The sequence below is a fragment of the Pseudorasbora parva genome, chromosome 14 (genome assembly GCF_024679245.1).
Source record: "Pseudorasbora parva isolate DD20220531a chromosome 14, ASM2467924v1, whole genome shotgun sequence".
Lineage (NCBI taxonomy): Eukaryota > Metazoa > Chordata > Actinopteri > Cypriniformes > Gobionidae > Pseudorasbora > Pseudorasbora parva.
The window spans coordinates 27,753,874-27,768,386 of record NC_090185.1 but is presented as its reverse complement, the minus strand read 5'-3'; the positions used below and the strand labels follow the sequence as shown (position 1 = coordinate 27,768,386).

Here is a 14,513-nt window from a genome sequence, read left to right as displayed (position 1 = left end):
CATCGTGGAAATGCGGGTGACATCCTGTTGCTGCAGCCAGAGTATGTAGGAACATTTCTCATACCCCTTCATTTGAAGTGGGCTCCTGAAAAATCTTTGTTTGAAGGGCTATCTGGCCCTTCCCCCTACCCTTACCCCTCCAACCAAAAGAGGATTGAGACACTCCTACCACTTCATGTGAATGCATATACTTGGAAAAGACTAGGGGTACAGGGTAGAAAAGGAAAATAGGAAGCGCAGACCTGGTAACGATAATGGTGGATCCTGCTTTTATTTCTATCTAGCAGGGACGTTTCTAGGATTTTCATTTTAGGGGGGCTCAGCCCCCAGTAAGGGTAGGCCTGTAGAAAAAATGGTAACACTATTTAGTTTAGGGTCCAAATTGCGCTATTAACTAATAGCTTACAAACATGCATACCCTGGAAGATATTGGTTGTTTATTATTACTTATGAAGCAAATATTAACACCTTACTGCATGGCCATACTGTACATGCATTAATCATATCCAATAATGTAGGCAGGTTTCTAGATCCCAAATGTTAGGGTGGTTCGGGGGCATGCTCCCCCGAGAAAATTTTGATTTCTATGATCTACATATGTGCATTTTAAGATGTTCTGAAGGCCAAAAAATTAGATAACAATAGCTTGAAAACCATGTCACTGGGCAGATTATTTGTCTTTCTTATGTCCACATCTCTCTTTTTCTCTGTTTTTATCTTGCCCTGTCTCTTCCCACCATAACGCTGAGCTTTGACTGATATTTTGTTCCGTTTTTTGTCAGAGAATAAAGTAAACATATGGTTTACCTATTAACATACTGATATTTATATGTTTCATGAATAATTTTCTTAGACATGTTAATTTACTGTTTATTAAAGTTTTAAGTTTATTAAATTCACAATATTTCTTGTTTGTAAAGGCCTACATTATGAATCACATAGGGATATTTCCAGTTAAAAATGGCAAAATTAGACAAAAGTTTCTTACATTTGCCTGAATATTTTTTTCGTTTGTTTAACATTTCTGACTTAAAGCAGCAGCTGTCAAACATGAATGTTTAGTTTACATTTATCTTACTTGATGTCAAGTTGCGCTACTAAATTTTGCGCTCAGCCTCAGCAGTTTCTGTGTGACCATAAAGCCCGCCTACTCTGATTTGATTGGTTTTATCAAATATTTTGATATTGACGAGCAGTGACAGACCAATGACGCTCAGATTGACACACACACACACACACACACACACACACACACACACACACACACACACACACACACACACACACCTCTGCTTCTGACGTGCACTGCGCTCTGCTCAGAGCCACTGCGGACTGGGGAAAAAACGGGACGAAGCAGAAGCCAGTTTTATATGTTTTAAAGGTTAATCACATATTTTTTAGGGGGGCTAAGCATAAGTTTAGGAGCTGAAGCCCTGAGCTGAAGCCCCCCTAAAAAGGGCCTAGCAACGCCCATGCTATCCAGGCTGCTCTGAAGAAATCTTCCCCACATCCAGAATCCGCTTTTGAGCTTGTTCCAGAGGCTGAAATTCATGAGTCCACTCTAGAGACTGAAGTTCTTGAGTCTGTTCCAGTGAGAGAAGTTTCTGATGCTGTGTTCACACCAAACGCAAAAAATCGCATCTAGTTTTACGCGTGAACATTTTGAATCCATTCGCGCGTCCGCAGCTAATTGAACACGTTAAAGGCGCTCCAGGTGAAATATATGAGGCATTAACAGCCACACATGTGGTTCAGCCAGCGCACTACCTGGATTATCTTCACTGCATGCATATTTAAATAAAATATAAAGTTATGAAACGTCAAAGTCAAAATGATTTGGTAGGCAACATTAATTGAACCAAAGATCGCCCATTACATGTACACAAGACAAAGTATATGTCATGTTTGACCTCTACATAGACATCCGAGCCAGTGGCAAACGCCAGAAGGACTGGCCAAGGAAAGCCTGCTCTCACTGGGGTTAACAAGCGCTGAGCGCCCGGAGATCGCCTGGATCTCACAACTCCAAAAACGCAAGTGTGTTCTTTTTAAATAGGCACTGTCTTTATAAGTAAAACACATATTTTAGCTTTAAACAACTACATTATCAACTGAGAAGCATTAAAACTACATTTAGTGAAAAAATATTTGTATTTTTTTTATTATATGCAGGGTTTATCAAGTCACTTTACCACGTGACAGCAGCAAGCAGGCTCCTCATTGGTTAACGTGGCGCGAATTGACGCCAAAGTTAAAAATTTTCAACTCGGGCGTAGACGCGAATTCGCTTCAAACGCATAAATGCACTGAAAAAGCACCACTCGCGCAAGACGCTCAATTAGCTTCAAATTCACGGTATACGCGCGAATGAGGCGGAATCGCGTCCAATGTGCCGCGCGAAACGCAGGACCTCCAGACGCGCGTCAACTCGCATTTCCATTGACTTAACATGGAAATCATTTGCCCCAGATGCTCTATTCGCGTTTGGTGTGAATGTACCTTGAGTCCGTTCCGGTGAGAGAAATTTCTTATCCTTTCCAGTGAGATAAGATCTAGAGTCTTAGAATTAAAATGTGTTAAAAGAACGTACAGAGCTAAAATATGTTAAAAGAACATAAAGAATTGTACTTCGATACATACTTCGACTCACTAATCAGCTAACAAGCGAAGGCTTGTGGTACCATCACAGAGAGGCATGAAATCCCTCTCCAGAACTTTTTCATTCATTGTTCCTGATTGGTGGAACAATCTTCGGTCCTCCATACGCACGACAGAATCACTTGCTTCATTCAAAGACAGGTAAAAACTCATCTCTTCCAAGAGGACTTATTATCTTATAATCTTATTATCACCTGGAGTCATGTAAATGTAAATGTGTGTCAGATCTGCGTCATGTGCATCAGGTCAAGTCTTAAAGTGACAACAGCCTAATAAACCTGCAGCTGTTTGTTCATTAAAAGTTATTAACTTTTTAATCTGTTTTTAAAAGACAATAAGAAAAAAGTTCTTGGACACCCGCAAGTAAAAAGTTGTGCTCGGGCGATGTGTCGAGAACAAGCTGCGAGAACTCCCAAACCTGGGCTGCGAGAACAAAATTACGTAATTTTGTTCTCGCAGCCCTGGGAGCGAAAACTTTTTTCTCTGTTCTTGCGGAGTATGTGGCAGCCTTTACCCTCAGACGTCATGCCCACAGACAGTTAGCTGAACATCTGATGCAAACAACACACTCTTCTGGAAACACCTCAGCAGTTTTGAAGTCGTTATCTGATTGGTTGATTTCTACAGGATGTGTGTGTTGCGTTTTCTAATGGTCCGCCCGTAAAACAGATGCTGTGACGCCAAACTCCCTAGTGGAAAAAGAACGCTGACGTGTTTACAATTGTGACAATCAGCGCATACTATCATAAAGTATGAAGATAGACATAAAGCTTATTTCTTAAACCTCAATGGAAGCTTTAAAGCTACACTGTGTAACTTTTTTAGTTTATTCTTAGCTAAAATCACTTAGTTCTTTCAAAAATATATGTGCTCATTAATGTATATTTACTTCTTTCAAGTAATAATGCATTCTCGTAATTTTATAATATACCATTGAAAATACATACGTGTTGAGGGTTCGGATGGCGGTCGCCATGTTGCTCCTCCATCTTGAAAGTACATTTGCCAAAGAGGGACAAACCCGTAAATTAGAGCTTCGCTTTTCGCGTTTTTACACTCGATGGCACTGGGTCGATGGTGAAGAGGAGGATTGCTTGAGGCTGCTATATGATGATGGAGGATCACTCTAAAGCGCCTTTCACACTGCACGTCGGACCCGCAATATGCCCGGAACATTGCCGGGTCGCCTTCTGTGTGAAAGCAACCACGTCCCGAAATTGATTACCGAATTCGACCCCGGTTGGGGACCTAGTAACATTGCGGGATATACATCAGAGTCGCCAAGGAAGCGGAAAAGAGAATCAAGACGGCAACGCGACAGGCAAATCAACAAGACAAAAGTAAATATTGGAGTGGCCTTTCCAAGATGGAAAGAGCTCATGAGGAGCAACGATTTTAAAAAGAACGCCGACGTTGCCTGCTTTCTTCTCGACAGGTAGCCTAATATTAATTCAGCCTATTTGTGTATATTGGAAGTTTTATTTTTGCTTGGCTAATTATATCATGGTGTGCTGTGCATAACACTAGAACGACGTCTAGGATAGTTTTCCTCGCGTCAATGATGAAAAAGTATTGTTTACCTTATAAGTTAACATAAATCCGTGTTCTATGACGGATAACATGAGATTAATATTTGAATTGCATTATAATTTGTTTGCCTTACGCTAGTGGCGTTGTACAATATACAGAATAATGATAGCACTGATAAAAGTTACTTTACTAAGATTAGCTTGCATTCGTCTGAACCTGATAGCTGATGTTAGCAATGAACTGGTTAAAAATAACGAAAACGTAAAACTATTATTCATTTTACATAGATTAATTTGATCATAGATCATTTGGCAAATTAAATAACTGCAAATTATAATAGTTTTCAAAAATTACCTCATCACTTGAGTTGAAGCAACACTCACCGAAGAGGTCGAACTGGAAGCCATGACAAAATCGGCCATCGTAGGAGTTGAAACGAAATCGAAATTGAGAGGAGCAGAAACTATTATTCACTGGATGGTCATATATCTTTTCACCACTAGATGGGGGGAAATATCCCACAGTGTAGCTTTAAATGTAAATAAGTGTGAATGTAAAAAATGAAATTCGGTGCAGTCTAGTACAAACGGTCAGAATGACCGCTATATGGTAATTCTAGTAGTTGTATAATTCTAGTTGTTCTAGTGTTAAGTTGCGTAGTGGAGGGAGACAAGGGGAGACAACACAGCAACGACTTCTGATTCAGACATTTGTCTCTCTTATTTAAGCTTCCCACAAACACGATTCACCATTTCACAGATACATATACATCCTGTTACAGCTATAATTCAATGCACTGTCATTCACACTTTATCTGCTTCGAAAATATATATGAACACACCGTTGCATCTTTGATAACTTTTGAGACTTATTTTTGTGGAGTTTTAATAAGACATTTGGTCGGTTAAAGGGCCGTAAAGACAGTTACAGTGTGGATGAAATGCATTGTGTCGAAGACTCAGGATCTATTGAAGAGAACTTAAGCAACACAGAAACCTTTACAAAGCAAAAACAAACTCTCGTTTTTGATCATTACAGCATCTCTCACTTACTGTATGCAATTTTCTCTCTGTTTAAACAGCCAGTCAGAGGAAAATGCCTATCATGATTAAGTCATAATTAAGCATAATTAAGCACGCGCTGTCATGCAATGCGTCTTCTCATAGGATAAGGACACAGTCTCATGAATAATTATGAGACACCAATGAGTCATCACTGTACTATAGCACGAGAAAACATCACAATCTATGACATTGACATGAAGATGAATTTAAAGGGTTAGTTCACCCAAAAAGGAAAAATATCTCATTAATTACTTACCCTAATGTCGTTCGACACCCGTAAGACCTCCGTTCATCTTCTGAACACAAATGAAAATATTTTTGTTGAAATCCATGGCTCAGACAGGCCTTCATTGGCAGCAATGTCATTTCCTCTCTCAAGACCCATAAAAGGCACTAAAGACATCGTTACAAAGCCCATCTCACTACAGGGTTGATTCATGATTCGGATTATGTGTCAAACTGCCAAACTTCTGAAATCACGTGACATTGGTGATCCGAATCATGAATCCATACGCTGATACATAACCATTCGAAACATTATTTTTGAATTCGGCCCATCACTATATAAGTCGTTATTTCGTTTTTTTGCACACAAAAACTACTCTCGTCGCTTCATAAAATTATTGTAGAGCCACTGTAGTGAGATGGGCTTTGTAACAAACGTCATTAGGGCCTTTTATGGGTCTTGAGAGAGGAAATGACAATGGTGTCAACGTAGGCCTTTCTGAACCATCCGGATTTCAAATAAAATATCTTCATTTGTATTCTGAAGATGAACGGAGGTCTTACGGGTGTCGAACGACATTAGGGTTATTAATGACAGAATTTTCATTTTCGGGGTAACTAACCCTTTAAACCCGCAAAAAGATTTAAAACTACATTCAGAACTAACAGATGGTCATATTGACTTCAACACACACAATTCTGAAAAGTTTTTTTTTTTTTTTTTTTTAATTATGCAAACAGACAAGTACAATATTTACAAAAGAGAAGTTAGATGCAAAATACAAATACAAAGGCCAACAAAACATAACATGCCAGTACGATGTGTGTGTGTGTGTGTGTGTGTGTGTGTGTGTGTGTGTGTGTGTGTGTGTGTGTGTGTGTGTGTGTGTGTGTGTGTGTGTGTGTGTGTGTGTGTGACCTGGTAATCCCTATGTTATGGGGACAAAATCCCCACAAAGATGGCAATATCCGAAATCCTTGTAAAAAATAAAATGGGGTATGAAGAAGGGGACAACAGCAATAGTAATAGCAATATGTTTAATGTCTCCAATTGAAACATTTTCTAGTGACTGATCACATCTATATTTTTTAGTTGGCCAAATTGAATTTCTATGAATTGATGTAATTTAATTCACAATTTGGCCAACTGAAAACTCAATTTGCCAACTGAAAAATTGTGATCATTCACTAGAAAATGTTCAATTGGACCTGATTATTATTATTATTATTTTTTACAGTGTTTATGTTGTTTCTATTGGAGATTAAATGTAAAAGTATTAAAGGATAAAAATATTACAAAATGTAATGTTAATTACAGAAAAATGTGTAATGAATTATTTTTTTTAATCGATTGAAAGCAATAATTACAATGTATTTAATACTTCTTGAGTTACAGGCATGCATACTTTGGGGATCTCCCCCCCCACACACACACACCCACCATTGGCATGAAGATGCTCGTGTAGTCGGTAGTAAACTGCAGCTGACCAACAACAAGTGGGTAAAGAGTATTTTTTTCTTCATCTCCAGAAAAAGGAAGGAAGTAAGATCATCTGTTTGCCTGGTCAACTTCAGGCGTTGACAGCATTTTAGCGAGAGCACTGGAACTTCTTCATAGCTGGAGAAATCTGTAACATGTAAGTATACATGTAAATCTTATTTAAATTTGTTTTAAGAAAATTGTCAAATTAACATTTCTTTAACCATTTTCTAACTTTAAAAAATACAATTCATGTAGGAGTTATTGAGATAGATACATGTGAAATGAATGTGTGCCTCTCTCTACATTTTTTAAATTCTGGACAAACAAGTAAATTATTTTCAAAGTTCTAGCATGGAGTTCAGACTCGTATCCCTGATCCTACTTTTACACATCTCAGGTAAGATTATTGTGTTAATGCCCTGTAGTGTATCAATGTCTTATCAAAATGTATTCTAATATACTTTAGCCATGAAGGAGAGTTGCCTCACTGCTGTCATGTGGTTTGCCATATGAGGATCTTTCCTTCATAAATGCAACTTTTTTGGTCTAACTGTTACTTTTTTCATCAGGTTCTCTATCAAGGGACAGCTTCTCTGTGAGCTGTGAAGACGTTTGTGCTCTGAGCGAAACCACTGTGAAGCTGAAATGTTCTTATTCCAACATCAAAACTGTGTTCTGGTTCAGTCAGAAACAAAGTTCAAACTGGAGAAAGAATGATGAACCTGAAGATTTGACTTTAGACTTGGACTACTCAGGACGGGTGAAGCAGGACAACGGATCCGGCCATTCAACACTCATAATATCAGATCTGAGAGAGAGAGACTCTGGAGAATATCAGCTCATGTTCATCATGAAGGATGGAGTTAAACGTCTCAGCTCAGACGCCGTCAATCTAACAGTCACAGGTGATTGCTCAGATTCTGCTCAGTTCAGCTGTTTTTATTTTTCATGTAATGAAGTTTCTTAATTTTTATTGCAATTCAGTCCTGCAGGTGAGGATGAGTCCTGCATCTACAGGCCAGAGAGATCAGAGAGTAAATCTGACCTGTGATACTTCCTGTGATTTGACGTCCAGTCCGCAGAATTACTACTGGAAAAAAAATGGACAATATATAAAAGATCTACATTCCAGAAGCATTTCTGTTCCCATTGAAGCTGATGTCAGTTACTCCTGTTTTCTTACTAAAGATCTTAGGAATTCCTCCTCTCCTGTCTGTGAGTGTGTTTATACGTTTATTTAATAAGCACTAATATAATATCAGTGTTAATGCATGAGTATACAGTACGCGGACATGTTTAAAGTTTTTTTCATGATAAGATGAATGTTCATTATGAAATGCAATCTATCTGTTTAAATCAAAGTGTGCCATTTAAGACACGAGGCCTGTCTCAATACACACACTTGCAGACTTTACACTTCACCTCTTGTCTGTTTGCATGACGTTGTTCCTGAAATTGTGACAAACATTTATCTCGATGTAAACAGGCCTTAATTATGACTTTCAGAGCAGAATTCTGTGACTCTTTCAGGCATTTCTAATGATCACTGCTGGGATGTGACTTACACCTCTAGAAGAGTCTGTGCTTTGATGGGCTCAACAGTAGACATTTCCTGCACATACACACATCCCTCTGGTTATTCTGTAAAGAAAACATTCTGGCATTACGTTCAGCCCGGTGACTTCAAGGATCTGCGTGAGAAGGATCAGTTTGCTGGTCGTGTGGAGTATGTGGGGAACACACTGAGAATCAAAGAGCTCAAGAGCAGCGACTCTGGAGAATATCAGTTCAGGATCATCACTGACAGAACAGAAGGAAAATACTATGGATCACCTGGAGTCATTCTTACTGTCACAGGTTACTGCTTATTAAAAATTTAGTTCAAAATGTTTCCTGTATATTTTTTAAATAGGCTTTTGGCTGCGTTTTTATTATTATTATTATTATTATTATTATTATTATTATTATAATTTTTCCAGATAAACAGGTGATAAGCAGCCCAAACATTATATCAGAGCGACAGGAAGTGATATTAAGCTGCTCAACTAAATGCACTCTGAGCGACAACCAGACTTACATCTGGTACAAGAACGGACGGCAGGTAACGGATGGATTCACTAAAGACAACAAGCTGTACCTGGACTCAGTCAGCAATGAAGAGCTTCAAGAGTATTCCTGTGCTGGAGCAGGTACACATCTCTCATGATACATGTGCTTTAGTGTCAAATTATTGCAGCATTCACATGATGTACTTGATATTTATTTAGTGTTTTAATATAATAAGTGTGTTTCTCAATGTTTGTATATCTGTAACTTGTGCCATGTGCTAGATAACCGGCCAAATCCAAATCCAAATCCAAATCCAAATCCAACTTTAAAGAACACTATCATCATACTGTCTGTGTTTCTTCTGATTCTGGCACTCATAGGAGTCCTGTGGTATAGGTAAATACAAGTTTATTTTATTGTGTATTATATTTTTCCCTGAGGTCCATTTGTGATGTTTGTCAAGAGAAAAAGTTGAATGACATGTTTTGCATGTTGTGCCTTCAAAGCTTCTGTCCAAACATCCTCTTTGTATATGAAATAAGTAACTGTGCTTTCTCATTGGCTGTGTTACAGTCAGACTGAAATGATCAGGTACAATGTTAACTCCTTCCAACTACTGAGACCTTTCAGAACGGTCTGCAGACAATTTTCTACACACATTGTGCTATGCAATTTTCGACAGACTTTTCCCTATTCTATCATACTTATCGTTTTGTAAAAAATAACTCCATCTGTCTTACTTCTTCTTATTGCTTTACCATGAATTTGTGGGCCAAGTTGCTGAGCTTCGGAAAGTCGTGACTGTTGTGTAAATGGTGGTGGTGGTGGTTAATGTGTCATGGTTTTGAAACAAGCTGTTTTTGCAGCTTACTTTCAGTAAGTCTGTTTAGATTGGGAAGTTTTGAGTTTTAAAATGTACAAGTTGTTTTTATAGTACAGTGAACATTCAATCTTAAGATCCATTACAATGTGTATATATATATATATATATTTTTTTTTGCATTTTAAACAGGAAGAGAAGGAATAATTCATCTCAACAGTACGAGGACACAAAGGATGATGTACAGGTGAGAGCATCTGACCAAACAGATTCATTTGACACACTGTACTTAAATATAGTTTGTGTTCTGTCACTGATATTTTTGTATTCTACCCTCTTTTCTACTCTCAGTCGGGTTCTGCTACACTGTATGAAAATGCTGCACCCTTGTCTACGGTCTACACGCAGCAAGATCACACAAAGAATCAGGATGTTTATTATTCAACTATTGATTTCAAGAACTCTCCCACCACGAACACATCTTTGGCACCTACTGTACATTCAACCTCAGATGATGTTCCTTATTCCACTGTGAACTTCGGTAGACCCTCAGTTTAGACCCACCATTAATGTCCTTGATATTTGTGTAGTTTGAAAAAGAATTGTACTGAAATTATACAAAAATATGGTACATTGTGTAATGAGTGACTCAGTAGGTGTACATAGATTTTTTTCTCCTGAATTTTTAAACTTTAATCTTAATAATGTATGTTTTTACTTTTAAACATTGCCTGCTTAAATTGTCTTGTAGATGTCTTTAGAGAAAAATAAATAATCTCATCTCTTGATGATTTTTATATAAAATAAATTCTGTTCTTTAACCTTTGTTCATCAAAATAATCTTGAGAGACTATTACTATATGTTTTGACTGAATTTTCTTCAAATAAATGCGGCCTTGGTATATAATCGTTTCAAAAACAAAATCTTTCCGCCCCCAAACTTTTGAATACTATTGTATATTCATTGTGATGCAAGTTGTTTCTGGGTTGTGGTTTTTCTTTCTATAAACAGAAAAGGGGAAGGATATTAAATTGCTACATATATTCCAGTTACAAATCTGGGAAACAATTCAGAATACAGTTCCACCATTAATGAATAACTACACACTGTAAAGGCCGATAACTCAAAACATTTGAGGAAACTGATTGCCTTATACCAATAAATATGAGAAAACTCATATACATTAAGTTAAATTCACTTATTACACGGCTCTGTGAAATGCTTGATTCTGATTGGTCAATTGCGCATTCCAGCACTATGTTATTCCCAGATAACAACCGCAAAAAAATGTAATAACACACCGCTCATCCGGGTTCTATGAGTTATTTTGACAGGTACTACCTATATCTAGGCAGCTGACTATTTGCCTCGCTGCTTTATCAGGCAATGGCTTGTGAGGCAGCGTTTTGTGTACGACGGCACCTCACGAAACTGATTTCGGAAAGACTTCTAAGGCAGTGTTAAAGTTTCATGATCTACAGCAAAATAGAGAGAGCTTTGGTGAGAATTAAACACATATTTAGTTACTACATTAGTAATTTCTGACTAGAAATGACATCAGAAGTGGAAAATGGTAGCTAAAAAAACCTTACATTTACACACAAACTGACCAGCAAACGCAACTTTCGGACACCATCATACTTTCCCAGCTCAGCTGTCACTGAATGGAAAGTACAGGATTGTGGGATATCAAAGGCAGTAAAGGATACATGTATGCTACCTTCAAAAATCAATCAGATGAAGGTATCTCAGGAGACAGGAAGTGACGCAAAGATTAGATTCATACATGGCTTGATGCCTTCCTGCCTTCAAATGTGTCCTCCGAAGGCAGCATTTTCCAGGTTTCAGACGCAGCCAATCCCTAAATCCCAATTCGCCTACTATCCATACTAAATAGTACGCGAAAATAGAATAAGTATGTCCCAAATCATAGCATGTTGAAAAGAGTCTTCCAAAAATACCCGGATGTTTTACTATTTCCGGTCCGAATTCGAATTACGGATCGATGTTCACTTGACAAAAATATATTTATTCAGTGTTGTCCACATTATATTTCCCCTGCATTGTGAACTTTTGTAATGACACGTTTGGCCATTAACTTTGAAATGCATCATTAAGGAGTCTCTACATTAAAACCCACAAATGGCAGATCAACATGCGGTTACATTTCTCTCTGATACGGTAGGAAATTAAACTGAATGTGGAGGATTTGAACTGTGTGATGACTGACGGGCAGTTTAAACGGTGACGGGATGCACGTAACTAAGCAGCACAGTCCGTTAAAGATGACATGTAAAATAGTATGTCCCGAAGCTTGCATACTTTTCTGCAACACACTCAAAAGTATGTACTTTTTCTTCACAAAAAAAGTACATACTTTTAGGATGTAGAATAAGTAGGCGAATTGGAACGCAGCACATCTTGTGCCTCCCCTCTCTTAAGACATGATTGGTTGAGCTAATGTAGTGGTTTCACTGTAAGGGTGTATGTAGATAGAAATGCTTCCTTCTAAGGCAATAAAAACATATGCACCACTAAAAACATAGTTATGTATATTATATTGCATTTCTGTCAATATATCATCATATATACTACACACTTCACCTTTAAGTTCTTGTTTGGTTCATTTTTCAAGTTTAGTCAGGCCAAATCAAGTCTTTGTTTATTGTGTATCTGCCAAAACATTTTCATATGATTAATACGCTCGCCTTCAGTGGACTTTGTGACAAGTTTTGAGTGGGAGTTATGAAATAAACAGTATTTCCTGATATGCTAATAGTGAACTACCACATTCGACTGAGCACTATAAGGAAGCGCGGGGCACAACCTAACAGGGTTAATTGTAACACACATGGTTTAACACTTTCCACACATGCCAGGATGACAAAAACTGTGTATTTACTAGTTGCCATAGCAACATTATTCAGAGAAAAAAAAAGTCAAATTTAAAAACTCTTTGTAAGACATCACTGAACATTTATTTTACCTTAGCAATAGTACATTTCTTATATAAGTTAATGTTTTATCTCTGTTTTGTGTTTATTTAAAATAAGACAAATCTGATATTATTTTAGTTTTATAGCTGTTATTTAACAGTTGAGATAGTTCTTTAATGCTAATCTAAACAGCTGCGATTTAAGTCCTAGTTTTGCAGATGGGGTGTGTTGTAACACTGCGTTACAATGAACCCCTATTAGAAATATACTTTCATATTCTATTCTTCTATTAATTATATTAAGAAAGCATTAATCTTTTAAAAATAAAGATTTAATTTTCAGAAATGCTTAATTACAACCCCAAATCAGAAAAAGTTGGGACAGTATGGAATGTGCTAATAAAATAAAAAAGAAGTGATTTCTAAAATTACTTTGACTTGTATTTCATTGCAGACAATATGAACACAAAATATTTCATGTTTTGTCTGGTCAACTTCATGTCATTTGTAAATATGCATCCTTTCCTGTCATTTAGACCTGCAACACATTTCAAAAAAAGTTGGGACAGTAAAGCATTTACAACTTTGTAATGTTGTTATTCCTTTTCACAACACTTAAAAGACGTTTAGGGACTGAAGACACCAAGTGATGAAGTGTTTCAGGTGTAATTTTGTCCCATTCTTCCTGCAAACAAGTCTTAAGGTGGGCAACAGTACGGGTCTTCGTTGTCGCATTTTGCGCTTCAAAATGCGCCACACATTCTCTATTGGAGACAGGTCGGGACTGCAGGCAGGCCAGTCAAGTACCCGTACCCTCTTCCTCCGCAGCCAGGACTTAGTAATGTGTGCAGAATGTGGTTTTGCATTGTCTTGTTGAAATATGCATGGACGTCCCTGGAAAAGATATCTTCTTGAAGGCAACATATTATGCTCCAAAATCTCTATGTACTTTTCAGCATTAATGGTGCCTTCACAGAAGTGCAAATTACCTTTGCCAAGGGCACTGACACAACCCCATACCATGACAGACCCTGGCTTTTGGACTTGTTGCTGGTAACAGTCTGGATGATCCTTTTCTTCTTTGGTCCAGAGCACACGGCGTCCATTCCTCCCAAAAAATACCTGAAATACTGATTCATCTGACCACAGTACACATTTCCACTGTGTGATAGTCCATCCCAGATGCCTCCGAGCCCAGAGAAGTCGACGACGCTTCTGGACACTGTTAACATAAGGCTTCCTTTTGGCACAGTACAGTTTTAACTGGCATTTGTGAATTTAACTACGTATTGTGGTACTTGACAAAGGTTTGCCAAAGTAGTCCTGAGCCCATGTGGTGATATCGCTTATAGATGAATGACGATTTTTGATGCAGTGAGGGATCGGAGATCACGGTTGTTCAGCTTAGACTTCACGCACTTTGTCCTTTACGGACAAATTCCTCCAGATTCCTTGAATCTTGTAATTATGTTATGCACTGTTGAATGTGAAATATCAACATCTCTTCCTATCTTTCTTTGAGGAACATTGTTTTTAAACATTTCAATAATTTTCTCACGTATTGGTTGGAAAACTGGCGATCCTCAGCCCATCTTTGCTCCTAAAGGATTAGATCTTTCTTGGATGCTGCTTTTGTACCAAATCAAAATTTCAATCACCTGTTGACACCACCTGTTTCAAATCACATCATTATTTAACCCTTTTACCTCATTACTAGCCCTAAATTGCTCCTGTCCCAACTTTTTTTG

The 14,513-nt window shown here is 37.8% G+C and overlaps 1 protein-coding gene across 1 annotated transcript; it reads left to right on the top strand.

The window, feature by feature from the left end:
* Nucleotides 1-7,073: 7,073 nt before the first annotated feature.
* LOC137040476 (sialoadhesin-like) lies at nt 7,074-10,640 on the top strand. Its single transcript, XM_067416132.1, has 9 exons — nt 7,074-7,114; nt 7,305-7,357; nt 7,530-7,865; nt 7,945-8,175; nt 8,491-8,817; nt 8,940-9,149; nt 9,291-9,405; nt 10,022-10,076; nt 10,181-10,640. Exons 2-9 carry the CDS (start codon nt 7,312-7,314, stop codon nt 10,385-10,387), a joined length of 1,527 nt encoding a protein of 508 aa, XP_067272233.1. The 5' UTR covers nt 7,074-7,114; nt 7,305-7,311; the 3' UTR covers nt 10,388-10,640.
* The last annotated feature ends 3,873 nt before the right edge of the window (nt 10,641-14,513 follow it).